Raw genomic sequence first — 18,876 nt, forward strand, 5'->3', positions numbered from 1 at the left:
AAACACTAAGTATAAGTTTACAGCTTCTACCAAGGCACTTATACTGTTAATAGGTACATATGTAGTCAGTATCATAAAATTAGTACACTTATTGTATTACACACTTTTCGAATTAAATTTCTAAAACATAGAGTTGATTTTGCGTTGTTCAAAAACTAAACGAAGCAAAGCAAAAACAACTCTGTTCCAATCGAATATGATTTAAATTTCATCGAACTGAATATGTACTATACAGCGTGGAAAGATAAGTCGGGCCCTGGAGGGAAACTACCTTAAATCCTTAAGCAGGCTCATTTTACTTAAAGGAGACATTCCTTTATTTTTAAAAAAGAAACAAAACTGCATTCAAAGATTTTCTAAAACTCGCTTGCCTCGCCCGGGACTCGCACCGACTAAAAAATACAAAAAATAAAATCTCGCAATTTTATTCTACTAATCGATACAGTTAATGTTAATGATAACATTTCTCCAAGAAACATGAGGTCTTACACTCGTCTGTCGTACAAAATATCCATAAAATCTAATATTTAGTACTCAAGATTTTTTTAGACAAGCCTAATTGAAGAAAAAAAGAAAAAATCTTTGAATGCAGTTTTGTTTCTTTTTAAAAATAAAGGAATGTATCCTTTAAGTAAAATGAGCCAGCTTAAAGATTTAAGGTAGTTTCCCTCCAGGGCCCGACTTATCTTTCCACACTGTATATGTATATTAGGTAGGACCTTTGGCCTTAGGCGGCTATGGTTGTCCTTTTTTAACAAATGGCATTTTTAAAAGAGCGAGGAGAGAGAAGTGATACTAGTTGCTGCGTCGCCAAAGAGAACAGACAATGTTGGGGCCTTGGAACATTTTTACCAATCATGATCATCATTCCACGCCGACGAAGACGCAGGCAAAAGCTAGTAGCACAGAATAAATAATAGTACTAGGTACAGAAGACTCACTCTCTAACAAAACGCGTCTGTTACGATCAGCACAGATATGGCCGCTAGGTGGCGACAGCGCCACGCGCGGCTTATGGCTTTCCCAAAATTGGGGTCGGGGGTAGCAAAGCGACGAAATCGCGGAGTGAGCCACGCCTGCTAGTAGGTAATTCAGAAAACAAAAGACGTTCAGTAAAAAAACTTATCATTTTATTGCAAACAACATATATAGCTCATTGCTTACGACAGTATTATCAAATATAATATATAATAAACGACTTATGCATATTACGTTATAATAATCCTTTTGAACAAACGCCATTTTTGGATCAAAGGATAAAATATTCAATTTAAATCACTATCAAATATTTAATTACCAAAAAAGTCAAGGCAACTATAACAATCGTCATTATTATAAGAATTACCAAAGATTTATAAATTTTATAAGATCACTTTTAAAGTCGTTATCGTTCAAAAGGATGAGCAGGTATCATAGTACTTTTAACAGATGGCGCTATTTTGCCACGACTTGTTACAACTTTGCCACCTCGAGGGCAAAGTTGACTAACAATATATTTTGCCCATAATTGTGGTGGGTTATTTTTCGATTTTTTTTTAATTTAAACAACGATCATCAGATCAATATGCGAAAGCGGGAGATCAATACATACAATGTTTTAAGCAAGTGTTGGATTAAAAGCTTGTGTCCAAATTGACATACTCTTGCCTTCCTCATTATGTTGCTTTATCAGTTTTTAACAAATTATCACCTTATTATTTAAAAAAACCGTGTGGGCTAAATTCATAATATTGTACTTAAAATCTACAACATTAAAAATAACTTTAGGCCCCATGCATTTTAAGGTCACACATTGGTAATTTTAAAATTCCGCATAAAAAAACAAATCTTTTTTAATACGCCAGCCAAAAATCTTAAGCTTAAACTACGATTTTAAAACAAAACTTATTAATTAAATATGCGTTATGGTGTGTTCAATTGTTCATTGTGATGATTATAGTATAGGTATCTAGGACATATGACTTCATAATTATGATTTTAAAATACCATATTTAACATTTAATTACTAATATTATGCGAAAAATTATGTTTAAGTAAATCTCACACAATAACATAGCTATTTTACGTTAACTGGAAAATATGTACGTAATTTCATATTTCAAACAGTATTCCATCAACCAAATTAATTAATTATTCCTACGAATAATACATTTAAAAATAACCAGTTGATAACAACGTTTGTTAAACATTTTAAGCATTTAAGGTATTTTTTGAATCGATCCATATATACAAAAAATATTGTCAAAAATAAATTCTTTCGAACCATAATATCCTTATTTAAAATAAGATTAGCAAGAATAAGAATAAAAACTAAATCTCATACTGTGATAAACTCGGGTACCTAATGATTCTCCGAAAAACTTTTAGCAGATCATCGATTCGCCGACAACGATTCGCCGAACATCGTTTCGCAGAGTCATTTATTTGTCAGTGTAACTTTTGGTCGACTAACGTTACGTAGACTCTTGGTTCACATACCGTTCAGTTCGCTTCTGTGTAAATTAGCAGTAACTATTATTGGACGATTTCCATTTAGCAGAGTGATCGTTTCGTTTAAGCAATGTTTAGTCGAATAACGTTTCACATTTTATATATAAGTCGTTATTTTCGAAACAAAAACTTTTTGCAGAAATAAAGAAAACCCATATCCAAAAGGATGAAATAAAATATTATCCTTTTTTAAGTAAATTATGGTTTATAAGAATTATTATATTTATATGGTTTAGCTTTGTTTTGACGGCAATTTTTCTATAGAATTTTGTTTCACAGAAAAATTTTCAAGTTATTTCAAATGGCTAAATCTTTACACAATATTTACTTCAAATAATTTTAGTTCGGATTAGTTATGGTTTACCAAAAAATTTAAACATTGGTTTAGTTTCAAGGACAATTTGTTCATGTAATTTCATTTCACAGGTTCATGGATCTGTAGAAAAGTTACTTCTTATAAATACGGTTTTTACCAAAATTTTTATTTATTGAGTCGTTATTCGTCAATTAACGCAATCTGCTTTTTTGGAAAGAATAAATTTTTTAGGGGTCGCAGTTCTAACCTAACCTAACCAACTTTTCTGGAAAATGTTCGTTTTTTTCGGGGTTGTAGTTCTAACCTAAGCCAATTTTCTGGCAACAGTTCGTTTTCTTGGGGGTCGCAGTTCTAACCCAACCTAACCCACTTTTCCAGCAACGGTTCGTTTTCTTAAGGGTGCAGCTCTAAACTAACCTAAACTGCTTTTTTAGCAATTTCAATGAATACTACGAGTATGTGAAAGTTAATTTAGTAAAGTAATAAATTAGAGAGAAGTTTTTCTAGTCAATATTAATGTCAAATGAACATTCGACCTATTGTGTTTCGACCAATGGTTTCTCGGGTAATTATGACAATTACTAAATGATTATTCTACGAATAGTAAATATGCGTATCAATATTCTGCTTATTGATTACTCTCGCAAACGACTATTATGCGTAATGAGATTCGGCCAATCGTTACTCTGCCAAAGAACCCGTCGGCGAATCGTTGTCGGCGAAACAAAAATCGGCGTAATTTTTTTCGGAATATCAATAGGGCACCGATAAACTCACTTTATATCTATCGCGACTAAATGACAAAAACCAGAACGAATCAGGCAATTAATACAAATTTAAGTGCGAGAAAGACAGCAGAGCTGTAATTTGTAGTGTCATTTAATTTACATTTGTGTTATTAGGAAATAAACAATCATATCAAAAGTGAATGCACAAAATATCTATTTTATGAACTGCCAAAACACCGTTTTTGTGCTCCTTAGTCCGACTAAGCTGACTGTACTGACATTGGCAGGACAAAGTGTGACAGTGCCACTTATAATCGTCAAATTTGTAAAGTCTGTAAAGTCTGCTTAAAGCTTAGTCTGAACCTACGTTGAATAGTATTAAACTTTCGATCACTGGACAACTACCATTATGTGGTAATAATAAAAACAATGCAACTATAACTAAAACCCCGGCATATTTATGATATTGATATGACATGAAAATAATTTCATAAGCCTTATGTCATGGTTTACTTAATTAAAACTTAACGCTATATCGCATAAGGCACTGAACAATTAATGTGTGAAACACACGATTATAAATGTAAATTGCGATATAATAGAGGCCCTGTAAAATGAGATATCAACTTTGCCCATCACGCTAGTAATTCAAATTAATTTAAAATTAAAGTATATATTTTTACTTATTATTTTGTAAACATTGGTAAGAACCAATACGTTTTGGAAAAGGCTTGAATATAAAGTACTTCTAGTTCAGAAGATATTGCAAATTTTGAATATACCCCATTTCTGAAGATACCCCAATGCAATATTACGTAATCTTGTTACTATACGAGCTTACATACTGCAGTATGTATGTATGTAGTATGGGCAAAGTTAAAATCAGTGGGCAATGTTGAGGTAAAATCTTCTCACACATTTAAATTGTTATTATGAATTGTACTTTAATATGTACTTATTAATGTCACAATATAAAAATAATCGAAGCAAACACGCTTTCCTTACACTTATTGAAAAAGGTCAGGGGCCCGTTTCTCAAAAGCTTGTAACTTGTAATGGGTCAAAATTTAGAGTCCGCGGACGATTTTGGAGATCCCTTTACAAGACTCTAACAACTCTAACTTTGCAGAAACTCGGCTGTTAAATTCATACCCTATAAGCTCTTGACGTAGCGCTTGGCATGAAAACTTAGCGTAGTCCGACTGTATTCATTTCCACCAAATAGCAACCCCTATGGGTCTTGATGCATGTTTGTATGATATTCATACAATGTATGTATGTATGGATCAACGGCATTTCTTGAGGAAGTCTAGCACCTCGGGCGGGTACGGCCGGCTGATCGACTTGCTCTGGGAGCGCGCGTACTCTATGGGCGTCACCGAGCTGGAAACAAAATTAATTATTGTAAATTCATTATAGTCTGCTAAAGTGTTGCATAATGAACTCATTATAGTTGAGTTAGGAGCTCCATGGTGAAAAGTATGCGATTATAGTTTGATCTCCGTTTTGCAGGTCGCATTTCTCAGCCGATATTATTTTTTAAAATGTGTTTTATCGTTGCCTGTGAGGCCAAAATCAATGTGCTAGCTGTCTTAAATAACTGAACTGGCTGTCCGTGCGTGTTGCAGCTCAATTATTTTTATTGCCTAACCTAAACCATTTGTTTTGACTATCCAATATTTCACATGGTTGATGAAAAAAAACCAAATGATACAAAAAGAGCAAAGTTCGATATTTCTTCGAGTGCTTATTTCGAGTCCCGTGCAAGCGGATGGTTCTATAATAAATTCACGAGCTAGCTTAACTTAAAAACGGTGAGTGAAATGCGACGTTGCTCACTGTTCGAGCTGCCGAGGTGAACAATTTACCTTCTGTTGGCGACATGGGCTAGCTGCTTCCACTTGGCTCGCTCCACGTGTCTGAACAGCGTCATGATGAGATGCAGCTCGCAGGTCGAGGAGTTGACGGCCAGGTGCAGGGCTGTGTCATCCTTCACCTTACCTCACCTTGATCACGGGATTAAGATTAGGGGGTACCCGAAGGTTGACATGTAGAATGACAGTTCACCTTCTGTTGGCGACATGGGCTAGCTGTTTCCACTTGGCTCGCTCCACGTGTCGGAACAGCGTCATGATGAGATGCAGCTCGCAGGTCGAGGAGTTGACGGCCAGGTGCAGGGCTGTGTCATCCTTCACCTTACCTCACCTTGATCACGGGATTAAGATTAGGGGGTACCCGAAGGTTGACATGTAGAATGACAGTTCACCTTCTGTTGGCGACATGGGCTAGCTGTTTCCACTTGGCTCGCTCCACGTGTCGGAACAGCGTCATGATGAGATGCAGCTCGCAGGTCGAGGAGTTGACGGCCAGGTGCAGGGCTGTGTCATCCTTCACCTTACCTCACCTTGATCACGGGATTAAGATTAGGGGGTACCCGAAGGTTGACATGTAGAATGACAGTTCACCTTCTGTTGGCGACATGGGCTAGCTGTTTCCACTTGGCTCGCTCCACGTGTCGGAACAGCGTCATGATGAGATGCAGCTCGCAGGTCGAGGAGTTGACGGCCAGGTGCAGTGCCGTGTCTCCGCCCTTCACGTCCTGTAACAAACAATCTAACTTTTAATACTCGGTACATTTTCTTTGAATGGTGGTAACCTGTCCAATTTCTTTGTCCTATGATAGGTTTCTTACATTGCATTTGCGACATAATAAAAATTAATGTAAATTTATTAATTTCCGCTACCCTAAGCCTAAGGCTAGAGGAGGCCCTTTGCCTACAAAAGGCATACAGATATAAATTAGATTAGATATATGTTAACAACAAAATGAAATGTACTACAAAATACTTATCTGAAATAAAGGCTATTTCAAATTCAAATAAGCCTAAGGTTGTCTGAAAGAGATCGCTTTTTAGCGATAAGAGCGCTTGTTGTTTACCTCTGCTTATATTCTGTTTTCTTTTCTTTTATTGAGATGTGAAATAAAGAGTATTTGTATTATAAAGTATTTGTGAGTGTGTTAGTCTGGAGGAAACTCACCCCGGCCCATAAGTCCGCCTTCCCGTGTTCGAGCAGCACGTGCACGGTGCGCAGGCGCGGGCTCTCCTTGCTGTGCAGCTTGCACGCCACGTGCAGTGCCGTGTAACCTGGACACATTTACATTTCTTCTCAATCGAATTCACTAAGGGTTGAAACAGATGCACCGGATATTCGGTACTATCCGGTATCCGGCCCTCTTTTTAATATAGGTTTAGATTTAAAGACATTTATTCTCATAAAGACAATACATCTGACATGAGAACATATTTAAATATTTACATCAATTTTCGTCGTCGCAACATAACAAAAATAAGATAAGTACATATTTAATTTTATTAAGATTATCTGAAAAACATAAATTAACTAACACGTTCAACTCGTTTTATATTATAGGTTTGTCTGCAATGACATGTTTAGTAAGTTCCTTTTTAAACGAGTTAAACGCGGCGTTTCGCGCGGTAAACGCGGCGTTAATATCCTGCCGGATACTGGATAGTGACCAACTATACAGTGCCGGATAGTAATTTTACTTCATTTTGGAGTCAAGTAAATTGGATTTAAGAAACCGTCACGGTCATAATTGTACTCGCTTAAATATTCCGAGAAATAAGTCCGCGCGAATGTTCACTACGAAACAGGTCAAAGTCTGCATAATACGCACCTGAAAAACCGAAATGTAAGTACCTATAGTTCCGACGGCCGAAAATTCGGCGGGTGGATACCGAATATTTGCAGAACATCCGGTATCCGGCCAAACAACTATCCGTTGCATCTCTAGTTGAAAGTGCCAAAGAAAGAAACGAAACGATACCAGCATCATTATTAAAGCTCGCACTGAATATGAATTAAATATGAAAATGCAAAAATGCTGGTCAGATTTGTGTAAGTGGTTCTCGGCTAACTGTTTAAAAATGAACTATGATAAAAGTTTTTACATGATATTTCGTCGTGGGTTTAATAGCGCAGATCCTATTTGTAACATCCCTATTACAAAATCAGACTGCATTACATTTCTAGGTGTTGAATTAGACCCATTTTTAAGATGGCACAAACAAACTGAAAAAGTCTCCAACAGGCTGGCCAGTGCTTGTTATGCTCTAAAGAGCTTATCCAGTTTTGCAGACAGTAATACTCTAAAAATGGTTTATTATGCATATTTCGAGAGCATTATGAGGTACTGCATAGAAGTATGGGGCAATGGCATAAACATACAAGATGTGCTCATAAAACAGAAAAAGGCTCTAAGGTTTCTTGTAGGGTGTTCAGATGTACCTGACACGCATAGATATATATTTATAGAGCATAAAATTTTAACAGCTATTTCTCTTTACCTTTACTCCATATGCCTATATGTTTTTAAAAATAAAGACCAATTCAAAACAGCCAGACAGAATGTTCGCAGTAATTTTAGAAATAGAGATGACATGTTAGTAATTAAAAGTAATTTTCGATATTTTGACAAGAGTTTAAACAACACCGCAGTAAGGGTGTATAATAAATTAGATAGGGATATAAAGGAATGCCAGGATTTTAAAACATTTGAAAGAAAACTGAAACAATATTTTATTAGTAAGCCCTATTATTCCATTAAAGAATACTTTGCTAGAGCTTTAGATTAAATTAATATTTGTTTTTATATTTTTACTCTGATTATGTATTCTCTTTTTGTACTTCTTCTGTTTTAACTTATTTTCTTAATTTTATTGGTAAACTAATTAACTGACATTTAATATATGTATAATTTATTTCTTAGTATGATTTTAATTGTAATGGATTTTTATTCTTTTGATTTTTGTAATTAATTTTAATTTTGACATTACCGGTGATGTAATGTTAATATAATTGTATTTGCATGCATTGTACCTACCATGTTTTATCTGCAAATAAATAAATGATTGATTGATTGATTGATTGAAGAGATGACAATTTCGAGAAAAAAATGGGTAAGTATTTTGGCCCGAGTTAACGATTTTCAACCCGGCTAGATAGATATGAATCCGGACAAGAGAGATGAATATTTAGTTGATTCTTTTATATTAAAATATAAGCTATTTTAATAAAACTAATCGCTCCTTCAGTCGTCGGGCCTAGCAAAGTATCTTGTAGGAGTTTCTCTCTTCGTGGCAATGCATTTAGAAAATTGGTGGTCAAAGTGTTAACTGTGAAGTGTGTTACCTTCAGTGTTGGCGTGTCCTTGTCTGAAGAGAGGCGGCGACTCGCAAACCAGCTCGTTCAGTACGTCGGCGTATGCGTCGCCGGCGCGCGCGCACGCTGTCACCAGCGTGTCGCCCAGCGCGTCCGTCTGTAACGTTAAGGGATTTTTAGTTTACATAACGACGGGCGACAAGCAAAAGTCACTAAGTACTATCAAAAAATTAAAGTAACAATGCACTTTATTACACTTGTAAGTTGTAACACGGTTTATTGTCCAATAATTTCAATGATGTTAGTTAATGACTTTTGCTTGTCACACGGCGATAAGTAGGTACAGTCAAGGAATTTAAATTCCGACCCATTTCGTACTTTGTGACAGTGACAATCAATATGAAAGCCGCTAGATACCTCATACGGTTGTCACTGTGACAAAGTACGAAATGGGTCGGAATTTAAATTCCTTGACTGTACCATTTTTAGAAAGGTCGCCAAAATAAATTTACTATCGCGTTCAGAAGACATTGTAATCTAAAGCATAGTTTATTTTGTCACGATTTAGATTATATTTTTCGAACTCGATGGGTAGGATGACAGCTGTCATTTCAATACAATTTTGCGAGATTTGGCGTTCTTGGATTATACATTATTAGACCAGCGGTGGAACAAAAATGGGTTTTGATAACATTAAAGTTTTTTCTTTTTTGATATGTTATTGTAAGCATGTTAAATAACATTCATGTAAAAAGTTAGAAAATTTTAGGTGGAGCGTTCGGCCATATTTAAATTTTCAATTTTTGCTAAATAACTATGTAAATATAAAATTAAAGTTACAAAAAACTTTAACATATTCAATAACACTTTAATTTATTCACAATATTCGGTTTTTAGAAATCTGGAACAGCTGCTTTCTGGTGAACGTAAAAACAGGAATTATAATGTAAATATAGAATTAGAGTAGCTGATATTGCAAAATTACGATATTATCTATCAACTTAGTATACATGTAAAAAGTTAGAAATGTAGACAATGTGCTTGTCTAGATATTGATTTCTCGTTAAGCAGTATAGCCAATATTGAATTAAAGTTTGTAGAGTTAATATTACACGGTCATAATAAAGATCTTACTTCTCACACAAAAGATTAGAAATATAAAATCACGGCGACACTAAATACTGATACGTAAGTATGCATTCCGAGCTTATATTAAGTTACATTTCAAACGCGCGGCGTTTGCGCGCGCCGCGCTGTGCGCCGTGGCAGGAGGCAGCGATCGACGGTCGCGGGCTAGCGGTTAGCGCGGTGCCCTTAAAAATACGCAAAGCGTTTATAAAATTATTATCAATGGTAAATAGTTATTTTACACAGTACACTAATGGAAACTTACCTTCCCTTATTTATTTCTATATGTACTAGGGATTGCCCGCGGTTTCGTTTACGTAGAATTCGTTATCGTGTTAAGTATAGAAATAATAGATACATTTGAAAATTATTTTAGGTGCATTGTCATACAGATAACTACCCTTGTTAAAGTATTCTTCAAATTCAATACACAGGTGTCATTTCAATATAATTTTGCGTAATTTGGCGCTTTTAGGTTATAAATGACTAGCGACATATATTTTTTAAGAGCGATCATCTCCGATAATATTTACTTTATCATAAAATCAATTTCAAACTGATGTTATTCAATATTTATCATTTTAAAGTCAATATTACCAACCAACTGATCCAATTTACCTACGGTAACAACTCAAAATTTGCATCAAATTAAATGCCACTTTTCTTATCCGTTACGAACAAGAGGGCCTTTACGAGCTGATGTGGTGAAAATTTTATTTAACCTTCGTCCCTTAAAACCTTCACTACGCTCAAGGTTCAACTTTACGAACCACTCGCTACGCTCGTGGTTCAATTTTAGAATGTTTGAATTTGTGAATGTGCTTCCTGCCTCGCAAAGCCAAACTGTGGAATGAACTGTCCGATACGACCTTCAAACCTTCAAAGACCCCCATCTTAAAGGTCGGCAACGCGCTTGCAACCCTTCTGGTGTTGCGGGTGTCCATGAGCGGCGGTAATCGCTAACCACCAGATGATCCGTCTGCTCGTTTGCCTCCTATTTAATAAAAAAAAATGTTTCCCTTGTTTGGGTATCAATATTAGCACGAGCGGTTAATCAACAACTTTTCCCCTTGTAAAACAAATAAATAAGGTAGGTGAGGTGCAGGCATATGAGGCCCGGCGGGTAACAAGGCCCAGCATTCAAAAATAGCAGTTGCTCCCTATTATTCTCAATTATTCTGAATTTGTACTTGTTGCTAAGAAGGCCCACTGTCAGTGCAGGTAAAAAGGTCTAGTCCCGGGCCTTATTGAACGTATGAGATGAAATATTAGATTAAAATATTTTAAGATAATTTTCAATATTTTTAATCTCTAATTAATAAGGTCGATTTGAAGAAACTTTTATGAAATTATGACTTATAAATAACACTTGCACTGCGTGGGCTGTCAAAATTGCTGCAGACTTTTCTTGGTCTAACTCTAATAATTTTTCACTTGCTTTATTGACCTAAAGACGTTTTAAAGAATCAAAAAGTCTAATAACATTGAGGCACTTATACTTTTTAAAGGCAGTAACTAATTACAAGTGACTTTTTTTTGTTAATACATAGGTAGGTATTTACGATCATCATCATATATTTAAGAGTATGACTCTTGTCGGTGGAGCAATTTCCATGTTTGGCGGTCCTCCGCCTTCTCTTTGACAGCCCGATACGACACGACGTTGATCTTTTCCTTTATTTGATCCATGTACGCTCTCCTTGGTCTTCCCCTCTTCCTGTTTGCTTCAACTTTCCCTTCTATGATATTTTTGATAAATTCGTCGTGTCGTATCAGGTGCCCAAGCATCCTTCCTCTTCTATTGTCTATAGTTCTTAACAAACTCCTCCTCTCTCCTACTACATAGGCCACACTGAATGTTTTGCACTACTGGCCACTGGTAAATATTTAAATTATGAATTGTATATTTAAAAAAAAATACAGGCTTTTGATTATGGAATGTGACAAATGTTGGCGACAAATCGATCGTCTTTTGTTTTTAATGGCTTGTCAAAGTAAGTCAGTGCGTTGAACGTGGCTTTAACGCGAAAATATTTTTAGAGCTATGATTTTGTTATGATTTTAAAAGTTCGCTTACTCCGCAAGAGTGTAGTGCTTGCCTTCAAAATGCTTTTGGGATTGAAGCACCACATCTGAGCATCGTGAGGCGTTGGTATGGTGAATTTAGTAGAGACAGTATTATTCTAGATAATGATTTTCGTGAAGGTCGACCGTCCACGGCGATCATTCAAGGAAACGTGGCTACTGTGAGACGACTCATTGAAGAAAACCCACGAATCACCTATGACGAAATTTGAGGACAATTAGGGATAGGTATGAGACAAATACAAAAGATTTTACAAGAATATTTAAAAGTCGGGAAGCCTTGTTGTCTTTGGATTCTTCACGAATTAACTTCAGTCCAAAAACAGGTACTTTTTGACTGGTGCCGAGAAATGCTGCGTAAGTATAAGCAAGAAAGTTCAAATGCTGTATATAACATCGTTAGAGGAGATGAAACCTGGATTTACTGCTACGATCCGGAAAAAAGGCATTAGTCCAGTCAATGGGTCTTTCGAAGGTGACAGGAGGCCCATAGAAGTTCAACAAGCCAAAAGCGTTGCCAAACATTTTGATCGTCTGTTTTTTTTAAACGCGACTTTTTTGTACCGTACTTTTAAATAATAAAAGAACGTTAAATACTGAGTAGTACACTACCATTTGTGTGCCCGCAGTCATTGAAAAAGACCGCGAGAGACGACCGAGAAGCCGCATCCTCCTGCGTCATAATAATGCGTCCACCGATACCGCAATAAAGGCAAAAACATTTTTTAATTACGAAAACGTGGAAAATGTCTCTTATACGGATTATAATCCAGACATTGCACCCTGTGACTTCTATCTATTTCCCAAAATAAAGGATTTAATTTGGGGTTTGACATTTAAGACCCCGGATAAGGCAGTTACTACGTTTCATCACCACGTCGAAAACATGCAGTCAAGTGATTGGGCCTCATGCTTCCAAAAATGGTCCGAGCGAGTGAATATGTGCATAGAATGTAAAGGGAAACATTTTGAGAAGCAATAAATGTATTATTATGGTTATAAATGATTTTATTCAAAAGTTACGCAAAACTTTCAGTGTGGCCCTCGTATGCGTAAAACCTCTTCGTTAGTTTTCTTTTCTTTTACGATAGAATTGCGAAAAATAGATATTATGCAACGAGTGACGAATTTTGAAACACGGTCAAAGGGAGTGTTTTAACGTGCTTATTATAGCACCGGTCGTAATGTAGCACCAGATGTACTGTAAAAATTATGTTAAAAGATAATACTTACTGTTACGAATAAATATTTATACTGTAAAAAAATATCCCACCAAACACATTTTCATGTAAATTTTGTTGCTAAAACGAAACCATAAGACTCGCACTGTCAAAAAGTTGTCAGATCTCTTGTCGAGCCAAGCTTCAAACTCTAAGTACAAGCCCTAACTTCACTAACTCTACACCTTAGTCAAAATATGTGGCTTGGCTGTTTCGCTACCGCCACATGGGCATAAGGTGAAAAATTTATTAAATTCATTATTTTTAGGGTTCCGTACCTCAAAAGGAAAAATACTGAACCCTTATAGGATCACTCGTGTGTCTGGCTGTCCGTCTGTCACAGCCTATTTGCTCCGCAACTACTGCACCAATAAGTTGAAATTTGGTATACACATGTAAGTCTATAGCCCAAGGACATACATGTAAAGTAAATAATAGAAATTCAAATAAAGGGGTCACTTTTGAGATGAATGATAAATAGAATAAAAAAAAACTATATCTTGTTATAATTAATGTAAGAGAATTAGAATATGAATTAATATAAGAGAATTTTGTTAGAATTTTAATTAGTATAAGATAGATATGTATATTGTCATGTTATTTTCTCGAACTCCCCATCGGCATACAAACCTCCTCAAGGTTTTGCCCACGATGGGTCTTGTAATAATAATGTACTTTATTTAGCTTATTGTTCAATAAATTAAAAAATATATATATATATATATATATATATATATATATATATATATATCAAACGAAGGGGCTCATTGTAAGAATCTCAGATATATTTTTTCATAATTTTAAAATAAATAGTTTAGAAGTTATTTAAGAAAATACGCAAAAAATGACCATTCCCCCCCCCCTTATCTCCGAAACTACTGGGTCTAAAATTATGAAAAAAATACACATATTAGCTCTCTTCCTATAGATGACAGGAAATCCTATTAGAAATGTGCAGTCAAGCGTGAGTCGGCCTTAAGTACCTAGTTTTCCGATACCTACGGGTTTTTTAAAGACATTTTATTCACTTTTCTCTAAAAAAAATATATCGTTAAAAATTGTGTAATGTACAGAACCCTTGGAACGCGAGTGCGACTCGCATTTGGGCGGTTTTTGTATTATACTTACATACAATAGTTCTTGTAGAAACGAAACGGCCAAGCCACACACTTTTGGTGTAGAGCTAGTAAAGTTAGAGGGCTTGTAGAGTTAGAAGCTTGGCAAGAGATCTGATAACTTTTTGACAGTGCGAGCCTTATGGTTTCGTTTGGGCAACATTTTACATCAAAATGTTTTTGATGGGATTTCACTTCTTTTTGTAAGTTGTTTATGACAATCTTCCATCCCCTAATTTAAAGGGTTGGGGGTGATTTACTATTAAAAATCCTGAAATAAGTATCTGGGGGCATCTGTTACACAATGTACTTCTTACTGATTCCCCATATAAACCCTTCACCCCGTAAGGGTAAACTTTGGGGTTGAAATCTGCCTTCACCCCGTAAGGGTAAACTTTGAGGTTGAAATCTATTCTATATCCTTCCCCATAACAATACCTATCTACATACCAAATTTCAACTAAATCGGTTCAGCGATTATTGATTTCCCATACAAAATTAAACCCCATCTTCATCCCCTTAGGGATAATTTTTTTTTTAATTTATTTGTTGTTTGTGTACTAAAACTATCTTACATACCAAATTTCAGCTTCTTAGAGGACTTCAGGAAGTACTCGGTATTGATGATCATCAAGTGAGTGAGTCAGTGACGAAATCGAAGTTTTTAGATATGAATAAAATCTAAAGTATAAGAGCTATGCAATTGATATGCTTAATAAGTCCGAGAACTTTGTTTATCTGGTATAATCCAACCCCAAGTTATGAGGGTTCCAAAAAACGACAAAGCGCTTCGAGAAAAGGTAGATAGTGCCCTTGCGCTTTTCTCGTCTTGGCGGGGGCACTGCCGTGCCCCCAGATGTTAAAAGATGAGACTACTGTAACTAATAAAGATTTATGTTTAGTTACCTACTATTTTCGCGTAAACTAGACAATTTTTATATCTTTAGTTATTAAGACCCAAAATAATTATTTTCACTTATTATAAATACATCCTCCTGTTATGAAGTATCAAATATTGTTATTTGTATATGTCTAACTCTTAAGTTAAAAACAATAAAATCTGTTATTACCTACTGTCAAAATGATTATTTTTTGCGGGATTAAGTAATACACTGGTAGTGTTCAATAAGGCCCATAATAGGACTTTTATAAAAGGTATATTTTCCAAGAGTATCGTAATATTTTTATAACTATTTTGGTATAATGAAGAAACTTAAATAAATGAGAAACCTATTTGAGTGAGTTTCTCATACTTCATATCCTGTTTATTAAAAAAAAAAAATTTAATTTAAGGTGGGCTTTATATAGGCATATACGGCCCACACGGAATATACAATAAGGTAAGTGAGGCCACTTACCTTATTGTATATTCAGGATGTATACCGTGTAATATTGATCAGTTGGTTTATAATATACATATTATGATATTGACGTTGAATAGGACAGGACATGACAATAGGAACCAGAAATAGGTATAGTTGGTCAAACCAATTTGTCAGTAAATAAAAACGAAAAACTATATTCATCCTTTTCTTTTGGGTGCTAGTACTAGTGTAAGTCAAAGATAGTATGATGATTCTCCCTGTCTATGTTTGAAATGAGACAGTCCTTTGACAAACTATGTATAGTAAAAAATAGTTGTGAATATCTTGTACATTTTTATTACAATATTAGTCAAGATAATGAAATATAGCTGGTCAAGCAAATCTTGTCACTAAAAAAAGGCGCGAAATTCAAATTTTCTATGGAACGATATCCCTTCGCGCCTACATTTTTCAAATTTGCCGCCTCTTTCTACTGACAAGATCTGATTGACCAGCTGTAGGTATTTTTACTTAATAAGATATTTTAATTTCACGTAATGTCCGCATCTAATTTATATAGTTATGTGCACGGTAAACAAACAAATGAATGATAAGAAAAGACAGACAGTGTTACTGAGCGGGAGGTGGGGCGAGGGGCGAGGTATAGGTAGGCTATGATAGGCTCTCGAGCGCCGCGCCGGCGACTGACGGACCAGCGCGGCGTATGTATGAATTTCGCGCCTTTTTAACTAGATTTTACTATTACAATGCAAGCTACACACAGAAATTTCTTACTTTCCATAATATGGCTGCGTATATTATTTTATAGTAATAGACTTATTTTTACAGACTCTAATTCAATATTAGATCTTATAGGACAAAAAACGTATATTAATTCTAAAGCATATATCTTATTCTTCTAGCTTTTTAGCTTGCCTATTAACTTATAAATTTAGATATGTTGTTGTGGATTTATTAAACTTTAATTCAATATCGACAAAATAATAAGCTAATTGTAGTTTGACAAAGAAGCACGTTAAAAAAATTTCTAATAATTTTACATTATAAAGCGTCATACATATTATAAACAATGGAACTTAAACATTGCACTTTAATTCAATATTAAAAAATCATTACTAAAAATATATAAATACCTAATTTATATCTAACGCTCGTTCTAACTTTTCATCATATATAGCATATATGCTTAAAAATATGTCCTATATCAGATAAGTATCACTTTTTCAACTTTAGAATTATCAAAACTTTTAGTGCAAAAATCCGGTCCCACTATTGAGCTATATATGGAGACGAAACCTGTCTTCCTACTCATCGAGTTCGAAAAATATTATAGTTTCTGCCTTCGTTATGTTGGAAATAAAGATAAAAAAAAGGATCCGTTGAAAATTGTGGTTTAATATGATTTATTGAGATTAAATATCTTCGGTTACCGCGATATATATTTGCTTCGGGTCTCTAATCCAATGGAGTAAGGGGTGGCACTGACCTCATGGAAGACGCTCTCCCTCCCCTCCATGTAGGAGGGGTTGAGCCGCAGGGCGGTCCTCACGCACTGCACCAAGTAGCGCGAGAATATAGGCCGCCCGGGGCAGCGGAGCGCCGCGGACTTCAAGAGACCAAGCCCTGGAACAGGTAAACATTTTAATAGTTGCCCATTCAAATACTTATATTCTTACAAATTCTAACCCTAATCTTTACGCCTTTTTAATAGTTGTGAACAGGACGCACTGCAAGTCCTCCTGCTTGCCGTCTGTCGACAGACTGTTAGTCTTCTAACGAGGGCTGTGACTTACCGAAGTCTCCCAAGAACAGCTCCGGTCGCAGAGCCAGGACCCTCTCGCATAGCAGACTGAACAGGACGCACTGCAAGTCCTCCTGCTTGCCGTCTGTCGACAGACTGTTAGTCTTCTAACGAGGGTTGTGACTTACCGAAGTCTCCCAAGAACAGCTCCGGTCGCAGAGCCAGGACCCTCTCGCATAGCAGACTGAACAGGACGCACTGCAAGTCCTCCTGCTTGCCGTCTGTCGACAGACTTAGCAACACTTGTTGGAGGACTCTGGAACAAAGGAATAGAATATAAGTTACATTGTCTATGGCATAACTATGTATTCAATCAAAAAAATTGAAAAACCAGGGGGTTTTTGCCTAGGGACGCTATATGTCAAAAAATCCATTTAATGCCAAAATTGTGGGTATTCATTTTGGAAAAGAGCTGATACTCTTCAAACTGCTGGATCGATTTTTATCAAACATGGCTAAGAACCACCGCAAGGAAATTCGCTTTCACGTAATAAAAACTATCGTAATCGGTCCATCCGTTGAAGAGCTACGATGCCACAGACAGACATTGGCGTCAAACATATAACACCCCTCTTTTTGCGTAGGAGGTTGAAAATATAACGATTCAGAAACAGTAAAGCCAAACACTATAAACGCTTAATCACAATAAAGTATAGACCTTAGCGAAAAACGACTAAATATCAAATAATATATGTATCGTAGGTACATAAGTTCCGAAAATCTCATTCGCACGAGCCAATCTCCGGATTGAAAGACGCACGATCTTACTTATTCTGTGTTTTCATTATGCGAATGCCCCTCCTATATTGGTGTTTGACATATTTACGTAGTAAAGTAAGTACCTACTTAAACAAACACAAAGAAAAAATGCGATGTATTAATTAATTAACCATTAACGTAATTGTTTGTTCGAATGGCTTATCGAGTAATGGCTTTTTCATATTCACCAGAGATATCTAACGTTTCTTTCTTTTACTTAAATATTAATAGCGTCTTTTGACCGTCGGCGTCTTGTCAGCGCTATGGAAAATGGCGTCGCTGCGCCGTTGCGCCAACGTTGCGTCCAGCAGCAGCCATAGAGTTGAACTTAGCTAGGGAATGCTCCCGGTACTGAGTTTGTATGGCGAGAACCGGGAATTCCCGGTTCCGGTACTGTATTTGTATAGAAAGCCAGTACCGGGAGCACTCCCTAAACCTAACGCCTTGACAATAGAGGCATGTCCCGATATTTGTGACCGCCTTGGCCGCTCCGATATATCCAATAGCGACTGTACCAGTGAGAAACTCCTTCCTTCAGGCAAACTCGGCTCCGTTCGGCTCAGCATTGCTCCGAGCAATTATTAGGGTTGGCACAACTTGACTTCCCTTTGCGTGCACGACCACAGATACGATAATGGCTTGAATTTTGACAATCCTAAATAGCCGAAAGGGATAGTGCCATACATTAGAAAGTGACAGCATGATTCGACCCTGAACCGCTGTCA

At 36.1% G+C, this 18,876-nt stretch overlaps 1 protein-coding gene across 1 annotated transcript in view; it reads right to left on the bottom strand.

Moving 5' to 3' along the window:
• Positions 1-1,113: 1,113 nt before the first annotated feature.
• LOC134677488 (uncharacterized) overlaps positions 1,114-18,876 on the bottom strand; it is a 64,160-nt gene continuing 46,397 nt past the window's right edge. The window contains exons 4-9 of the mRNA XM_063535969.1: positions 17,521-17,648; positions 17,078-17,214; positions 8,749-8,875; positions 6,574-6,680; positions 6,000-6,133; positions 1,114-4,917 (exon numbers count right to left, since the gene is read on the bottom strand). Coding sequence (XP_063392039.1) covers positions 4,821-4,917; positions 6,000-6,133; positions 6,574-6,680; positions 8,749-8,875; positions 17,078-17,214; positions 17,521-17,648 — 730 coding nt within the window. The 3' untranslated portion in view covers positions 1,114-4,820. The remainder of the gene's footprint in view (positions 4,918-5,999; positions 6,134-6,573; positions 6,681-8,748; positions 8,876-17,077; positions 17,215-17,520; positions 17,649-18,876) is intronic.

This window comes from Cydia fagiglandana, chromosome 26 (genome assembly GCF_963556715.1).
Source record: "Cydia fagiglandana chromosome 26, ilCydFagi1.1, whole genome shotgun sequence".
NCBI lineage: Eukaryota > Metazoa > Arthropoda > Insecta > Lepidoptera > Tortricidae > Cydia > Cydia fagiglandana.